The sequence below is a fragment of the Chlamydotis macqueenii genome, chromosome 2, assembly GCF_036417535.1.
Source record: "Chlamydotis macqueenii isolate bChlMac1 chromosome 2, bChlMac1.mat, whole genome shotgun sequence".
Lineage (NCBI taxonomy): Eukaryota > Metazoa > Chordata > Aves > Otidiformes > Otididae > Chlamydotis > Chlamydotis macqueenii.
This window is the reverse complement of record NC_141557.1, coordinates 98,606,831-98,615,498: the sequence shown is the minus strand read 5'-3', so window position 1 is coordinate 98,615,498 and position 8,668 is coordinate 98,606,831. Positions and strand designations below refer to the sequence as shown.

At 38.5% G+C, this 8,668-nt stretch overlaps 1 protein-coding gene across 1 annotated transcript; it reads left to right on the top strand.

The window, feature by feature from the left end:
- The first annotated feature begins 72 nt into the window (after positions 1-72).
- MSANTD3 (Myb/SANT DNA binding domain containing 3) lies at positions 73-8,347 on the top strand. The gene is made up of 3 exons (XM_086742109.1): positions 73-304; positions 4,647-5,092; positions 6,401-8,347. Exons 2-3 carry the CDS (start codon positions 4,678-4,680, stop codon positions 6,808-6,810), a joined length of 825 nt encoding a protein of 274 aa, XP_086598235.1. The 5' UTR covers positions 73-304; positions 4,647-4,677; the 3' UTR covers positions 6,811-8,347.
- Positions 8,348-8,668: the final 321 nt, after the last annotated feature.

Genomic DNA, 8,668 nt, shown 5'->3' with positions numbered 1-8,668 from the left:
GGAGAGGGGAGGGGAGTCGGCGGCGCTTTGTTACGAGAAGGGAGAAACCAGGGTGGGGTTATCCCCGCCGACGCGGCAGAGCGCGGTCTCGGCGGGGGCTGGGTGACAGCGTGACCCCCCGCCCGCGGTAGATGTCCCTGGGTCCGCGCCTCCGCCGCAGCCTGCGCGCCCGCCCTGGGTGGAGCGGTCTTCTTTGTCGAGCCGGGACCTGCTCTCCTTTCTCGTTCGAGCAGAAGAGGAGCTAGCGAGGAAATAAAAACAAGCTCGAGTTTATGTTTGAGAAGTTCGGGTGCGGGAGAGACTGGTAGGATTCGCGTTTCTGCCTATTTTTGATTAATTTCAGACAATCGTTCGAAATAACAGCCTGCGTCCATTACCTTTCTTTGCACAAACTGCTTTGGATGTCCTCCATATGTAGCGGGATGACCCGCCTAAAAGATATCTGTCTGTGTGCATATATAATGAAATATTATATATATTTTTAAAAAAATACGTTTGCATGTATATGTATATTAAATTTGCCAGGAGAAATGTAGACAAACTACTGTGAATTTTTACTGGTAGATTATTTTGTTTGCTGGATGAACCAGGATAACTAATAATTTGTATTAAAACGAGGGGTGAGGGGAAGCACCCAAAGAGATAAAAAAAAATTATATCTAACACGATTTCCATATAGATCTCTTCATATTTGTAATATGCACCTAATTACCTAGTGATTTCAAGTCTCAAGGTAGACAGGGTCAGGCCTGAACGCTCTGGTAGAAGCTCTGTGAGGAAAACCTAACATTTCAGGAAGGATACTGTTTACTGCTCGTTTTGTCATTCAAATGAAACATAAACCTGTTGTTGTGACTAGTTTGGGTCATTGCATTTCCCTGCCTTTCGGTCACCCTCAAACACTGGATGAAAAAGACAGAATTATTGTTTATTTCCAATGCTGTTAATTGCTGACTATGTTTAAAGCTTCATCTGCAATTTAAGTTGGACAAATAAATTTTCTTTTTTTCGGTCCTTAACTATTTCTGGTAGTCATCCTGTTGGCATTAGTAAAGGAGTTCCATTTTCACACCATAAGTGACCACAGTTTGCTAGCAAGCTATTTTCTTTGGGTTTCATTAGTGTAACCTTAACGTTTGGGTTACAATATAACTTTCTATTTGCATTTTTTTATGCCTAAAAAAATATTTCAGTGGCTGAAAATGCTCACATGTGCCAACCTGGAGTGATTTTTTTTGTTTTGTTTTGTTTTTACTGGATTTCTTTGCAACTGGTTGCAGATTGGGTGTATATTTAGGAATGTGCAAGCAAAATAATACATATATACCTATTTATGAAGATATGTGAACTTCTTCACTTGTGCAATTTTTTTCAATATATTCTTCCAGCAGATCACAGCACATTCAGAGTAGTCTTTAAAAGAATGCCACACGAAATCTCAAAGTAAAAATGAGGAGCTGAGAGCTATTTTTGTTATTTTGAAGTGATAAAGGTTTGTGTAAGAGGACAAGTACTTAGGACACTGATTTGTTTTAAGGCAAGTTGTGAATTGGGCCGTGCTAGGAGAAGATATTTAGGATAAAGTACTTCCTTACTGCACAATTCTTAAAGCCTGGGCACCTGTAAGAGTAAGAAGCCTTCCATTCTTTGTTTCCTAGAATTTGCTGTGCAACTGTCCTCATGTGCCTACATATTCCCAAATCAATCCTGTTTACTGTATGAGCTATATACAGTAAACTGCTTCCGTTTCAGCACAGATTCCTGCATGCTAGATTATATCCTGGGCATATGTCCTGTAAGGATCTTTTAGCCTCAAAATGGAAATTGTTTGGGCTTGTGAGAGTCCTTCCTCACATTCCACAGGGGAGACAGTGGGCTGCCAGAAAGTGACTGATACACATAAAGAAAAAGAGGTGCATACAAATATATAGGAGTGTTTTGCTGCAACTTCTCAGTATTCTAAGTTCTCTCACATCTCGGAGTGCTTTCTGAGCACTTAATTGAAAAGAGGCTTTCAGATATTGAAGCAAGCAGGCTAAGCATTTAAAAGCTTGAAAAGAGTCTTCAAGAACTATTTTCTTCTGTGTAGTAAGTGCATTAAACCGCTTTCACCAGTTCTTGAGTTCTTTTATGCATCCTAGATTCATAATCCTGGCTTTTTCATTGAAAGAACACAAATGCAGTGTGTATGTATAGCAAAAAAATAGTTAGGAATGTGTATGGGAGAAGGGAAGACCAACATGTTGTATTTTTCTCAGACCTATGTTTTTGTTCTTAAATGTACAGTACTTGAGCTTATGACTGGCGATCTCAGATGCTACCACAGCAAAAATAATAGCAATAAGTGATAGTGTGGTATGAAGGTGATACTTAAGGGTTTGCTGTGTCTCCATCCGTGGAAGATGAGCTTTCATCCTAGTACACAGGTTGCTAATATATATGAAGTCATATTTGGAAATGTTTTAATTATTTGTTGATGTCAGTTGATCTCTGCCAATTGGTGTAGCTAAATATACAGCATCTGGAATCCTGAAGTCCCGGTATCATTGTTTAACCTTTTGAACTTAGTCTCCAAAATTCTTGAAAATCCATTGTTTTTCTAATTAAAGGGAATTTCTAACACAAATGTGTCATGGTTTCTGGTCTGAGATTCTCACACCTTTTCAAAGCTAGAAATAAGATTTATGTGTATCGGTGGAAGGCAGAATCAGCCATTTGTGATCACATGGAGTCTCTGATCCTGGTTTTTCAGGGTCATAAGCTATTGAACCTTATGACTTGCTGCTGGGACTGCTTTTCATCCTGTTCCTAGGTTAAACTAAGGCTAAGACAGGTTGAAGCATCAAAATTTAGTCTCAAGAATTTCATTTCAGCAGCTGCCTGAAGCAGCTCAGTGGTTTGGAATGGTACAATAAGTACGTAAGTACAATAAATTAGTAGATAGAATCTGTTTCATTGTAGGTCTCCTGTTTTACATGTTTTGAGAGCTCTTTCATGGAGCAAAGTTGCCAGTTTTCAGTATCTCTTTGTTGGGATGTCAATTTCCTGACTTTTTGCTTATCTTTCTGATTTATTTTTTGTTTAAGGAACTTATGAAGCAGATGTTCTGTTCTGTCTATTAGACCTAGAAATTATAATGATTGGTATGTGATACTTTCAGGTTTGTTTACATACACTTAGTTAGTTCTGTGGGATTATAGGTGTTTAAGAATTCCTGTCGCCAACAGGTGAAGTGACTATGTTTTCACAGATAGTAATAAATAACTTGATATATTGTGCTGAAGGAAATGCTGGATCAGGGCACTGTCTTCCTTCTTCTGCCTTTTTCTTTCTTGCAAAATAAACAAGCTGCTATGTGAGCAGTAGAACTAATAAGGTCTGGTTTCCTATGGATCTTTCCCTTTTTGCCTAGTTCCTAGACTGTTAGGAATATGAACCAATTATCTTACTATATATGTTCCATCCCTGAGATTTATGATTAAAACAGAAGAAATGTGAGCTAAGACAACATTGCTTACCATTTTTCTAAGTAATTATCCAGAAGTTTCTGCCCAAAATGTAAAAGTACTTGGGGTTACACAGTTGTAGTGGGAGGGAATGAGGAAAAAAGTGTGGAAAGATAAAAGAAAAAAAAGTACGTTTTGCAGCATGGTCATGTGTTAATAATTCAAGGAAACACTGCTGTATTCATTTTCTTATGGATAAGAATTCCCTGGTATGAGCTACCCTTTTCCTATTAAGTGCGTAAGTCCTAAGCATGAGAAGAGAGGCAGTCATTGACATGGTGTAAGTATATAGCAGGGCCCGTACTGCATAAGGCCGAGATACTTTTTAGCCTGGTTGTTTGCTCCTGAGAGTGACCATCAATGCAAGTGTAAGGAAGAGTGCCACACACGCATCGTCAGCAATGAAGGGTGAAGGACCTGTACCTTCAGAGCAGTTAGTTTCCGTAATTAATTCATATCTTCTTGCAACCCTTGCTTCTTCTCAGTATTGCAATACTGGTCAGGATCCTGCTGCCTATTGTGCGTCAGCCAAGGAGGGTTCAGCATGGGGGAGAACCAAACTGACAGAAGTCTTTAAAAAGAGAATTTCTTACTATCATTTCTCATACAACTTTTGAATATTGTAGAGAGAGGGAAGAAATTAGTTATATGCCATCAGCAAGGGCAGAAGAGGGCCATTTGTATACTGAAGGAAACCTAAACCTGCTGGAGGTGGCTTTAGACCTAAACCTGAAGCCGTCAAGGGCTGGGTTTCAGAACTTGTGCCACAGTTCAGGGCTTGGAAAACTCTGGGTGGAACGAAGTGCAATGAATAGGAAAACAAGTTATTGAAAACAAGTTACTAAGTAAATTGAATACAATATTTTGTATCAAGATAAATTGTAACAAAGACAAGAAGCGTCCCCCTCATTATGGTGTACTTCTGTAACTGTGTAGCCACTAAAGTAGCATATAATTATACTACATCTTACCTGGATGTTTCATTATGTGCTCTGGAACTATTCACAAACTATTCTAGAAAATTAAGTGTTTTAGAATTAGAAGCTATACTTCGGAGTTATTTCTTGAAACAGTTTCCTGATACTGTAACCAGTTCTAATTTGTGTTTGTTTTTTTTTGCTTTCAACATTGTTTTCGTAGGATATTTGGCTTCTTGGAGAAACAGTAGAAAATGCAAAACGAAATCATAAAGCCTGCTAAATACTTCTCAGAAGTGGAGAAGAGTGTGCTGCTTGCATTAGTTGAAAAATACAAATATGTGCTTGAATGTAAAAAAAGTGATGCAAGAACTATTGCTCTGAAACAACGTACCTGGCAAGCACTAGCTCATGAATATAATTCACAGCCCAGTGTATCACTGCGAGACTTCAAACAGTTAAAGAAATGCTGGGAAAATATCAAGGCACGGACAAAAAAGATAATGGCACATGAAAGGCGGGAGAAGGTAAAAAGAAGTATTAGTCCACTTATAAATACCCACATCATAGGGAAAGAGAAGATTGCCAGCATAATGCCTGAGCAAATGTACTTTTTGCAGAGCACACCAGAAGAAGATTCTGAATATCAACCTGATGCTTCTAGTCAAGGTATAAATGCTACTGTTATGATGCAAGTGGTATTGTTTTCTATGTGATTTTGCCAGTCATTGTCTTTCAGAAGTCTAAATCTCTCTACTTAACTGTGACTGCTGGCTATAGAAAAGTAATTTCAGAGCTATGATATTACAAGACTCCTTGTATTTCCCTAGACCCCAAGGAGTTAAGCTGTTTTACTCCATTTTTTTTCCATCCGTTTTTGACATATCTGCTACTTTGTGGTAAGCGTCACAGTAGGTATCCTGCTGGCTTTCCACAGAACAGTCCTAAGGATATTCTGATCCTTTACAAAGTATCATTTTGCTGGGAAAAGGTTGTTTGAGCATTAAAAAATAAAAAAGAAAAGCCACTAGGAGCAAATTGATACACAATTGTCTGCTGTAAGAGTTCCCTGTAGGTCTTTCCTCCTTTGTTTTCAAGGACTAAAAAGAGTACATACAGCCATATTTCACATTGCAGTCCACATTGAAGAATGGCCTTTCTGAAAAAGTTCAGCACTACATTCTTGTTTGTTTGTCAAGCATACACAGAAGGAATAATCCAAAACCAGAAGGGAGGGTAGCTACAGTGGTTTCTTGCAAAATTTATTGTGTCAGGATGGCACATAGAAGACTGTCCTTGCTCAAAACATTGTTAGATAACATTCTTACAATGCCTCTTTCATCATTATATTTACCATAAACAGTCACTGGGATTTGTAAAGAAGTGTATTTTGAGACCCTTATTTGCAGTGGTTACTATTTTATTCCATGAGTAGTTTCTTTTATTTCAGTAAAATTGGTAGAACTGTCTCAAAGTTAGAATAATGTATTTTTCTCCTAAAAGTATACACCACTGCACTTACAGCATGTACAGTAGCGATAAGGAAGGAACAGATAGTATTCTTCCTAGTATTCCCTCAGTCTCTTGGTATTAAAGTTGATGCAACTCTTCATCTGACATGCAAATCTTTCATAAAAAATATCGCAAGTTGCATATGGATTTGACTTGAACTGCTGCACTAAGGTTCAGTTCCAGGCTCAGCCACCTAAATTTAGGTATCTGCTTATAAATGTCTGCATTCACTGTAGTATTCTAAGCTCCTGTTTTAGTCATGGAGGTCTATGAACAAGTGATTCATTTCAGACCATTATGTCTTTAGTATTCTGTAACAGAACTGCATTATGTAGTGACTCCTGTACTATAATAGAGAAGCACAATGTTTAGATGTGTACACCAATAACTGTATTATCACAAGTTCTTGTTTCTTGAGGGAGAATAAGAGAATACTATAACACTTTTTCCTCTTATGTTTTGCAGAGTCATTTGTTGTCTCAAATAGAGAACTCTGTGATGAAGAGAAAGAGCTGGTACATTTCCCAGTATGTGAAGGTACCTCCCAACCTGAGCCTTCGTGTTCTGATATCAGAATAGCAGCAGATAAGAACTACAGAGGTAAAGCATCTCAGGAAAGTGCTCTGAAAAAGATGCATGAGGAAGAACATCATCAGCAAATGTCAATTTTGCAACTGCAGTTAATCCAAATGAATGAAGTTCACGTGGCAAAAATACAGCAAATAGAAAGAGAGTGTGAGATGGCCGAAGAAGAACACAGGATAAAAATGGAAGTGCTAAATAAAAAGAAAATGTACTGGGAGAGAAAACTGCAGACCATCACAAAAGAATGGCCTGTATCATCCTTTAACAGACCCTTTCCTAATTCACCGTAGAACACAAAAAGCCAGACAGTCGGTCTGATTGAGCACATTTATGAGTAACGCGCACTGGAAAGAGGGTTTTTTAATGTGAATGTACAGTGACAGGATAGGTACTCTGTGATAGTGAACACACTTTGACTCTTAATGTTTAGGGAAACAGTGGTAGAGTCTGCCAAGGGGAATAAGATATTATTCATTTGTAGGTAGTTCTGATTTGTTTACCTTTCGGACATGCACAGTGTTCTAAAATGTGAACATATTTTCTCCTTTCAGAATACCATAACATCCTTTTGGAATTTAAGGTACTCCAGGTATTCTTCCATTGCGTGTTCTTGAGAAAACTTAACAGCTTTAAACATCAGGTTATAGTGTTTACATTGATTTCTATCTTTTTCTATCCACCATTTCCCAAATGAAGGCAAGGGTTGGAGTTGCTCTCTGCTACTGAGACAAAAGGTGATTGACAGGTATTGGTTGGAGTGTTGTGCTGGGGCTTAGGAAAAAAAAAAAAAAACCAAAAACAAAACTGATCCGTGGTCAATATAGTTCATAGCTTTATTCTTCACAGGAGATGTAAAAATGAAGGAATTAGCAAAAGGAACCACTTAAGTCACTGAGCCCTTTGCTTGTGAAGAACAATAATATTTTCTAGCTGACTGGCTGATGGAGAGAATCGTTATGGGTTTGCCCTCTAGTTGTTTGAGCCTTGATTTTTAAGAAGTTGGAAAGAAGGTAACTTCTTCCTCAAAAGCCATTGTGCTTGTCCTGTCTTTTCCAGGCCCATCTCATACTCAAGTAGAAGACAGAAATAAGAGGGATGCATGCTGCTACCAGCGCTGTGTGCTGTTCACCTGGAGTCATTCTGAGGAGAAGAGCTTTTTAACAATTCATAAAGCTCTTAACATGTAGCAAGCCAGCCGGTTCATTGGCAAAGTCTCCCTCTGTCTCCCCATGTGACACTTTATGCCATAGCTGGAGTATTTCAGCCTCTCTCTATCTAAAAGAAAAGGCTAACATTCACACTCTTTACCTTCATATAGGATGGGAAGCAGTTCAAGGGAATTATTCCTGCCTTGGGGCACTGTTCTATTTCATTCTGTCCTGTGTGTTCTGGTGGTGTGTTTCTTGCCTTTGCTGTCAGTGAGGGATGATGGACATGATTTGTAGAAAAGCATTCACATGAAGTTCCCCATGGGGTTCAAGGGCCCAGAATAGTAGGTGGTAGGAAAGCACAAATAAAGATAATCCTTCCCCAGGCAATCATTTAGTCTAGTGAGGCAAGGGCTAAGGAAATGTGAAATACAGGACTCCACAAAGATTTGTAAGAAGTTCTGATGTGTGAAAATCTGTTTTATGGGAAGATGAATAACTGTCATTTGAAGCAGTGAGAAAAATTAACAAAAACGTAAATTTTGGGGGAAAAACCTGCGTATCGCATTATTCAATAAAATATTTTCAGCTCTTGATTTGTGAAGGCAAGTCCATATAGTGAGCAACATATTGAAACTAGAGTGTGTTACAAAAATATACATTCCTAGTTACACTCCTATCTCTTTCGTGGATGTTCTTTCTGGTGGACTGAGTTTCTTTCATTTTATTTGGGTTTTTTTTGTGTGTGTGTTTCTTTTTCTTGAACTGGTTTCCCTGCTGGTGATTCATCTTTGCAAGCCCTGCCATTATCAACCACACTACTCACTGTGGTTAGTGCTGTGGTACATTCATTGCTCCCTTCAATATGCTAACACCAGCAATCGCAATGGGAGTGACAGAGAAAAAAAATTGCAGAGCTGCTGCAAGATCAAAAAAATAGGCCATGTGTGAAATCTGAAGACAGGTCTTTTTGACAGCAAACTCAGTTTTCTTACAAATT

Bases quoted from the DNA above. Each gene is read 5' to 3' on its own strand.
- MSANTD3 (XM_086742109.1), top strand. From the start codon at position 4,678: ATGCAAAACGAAATCATAAAGCCTGCTAAATACTTCTCAGAAGTGGAG. The intron at 5,093-6,400 runs GTATAAATGCTA...TATGTTTTGCAG, and splicing joins ACCTGATGCTTCTAGTCAAG to AGTCATTTGTTGTCTCAAAT.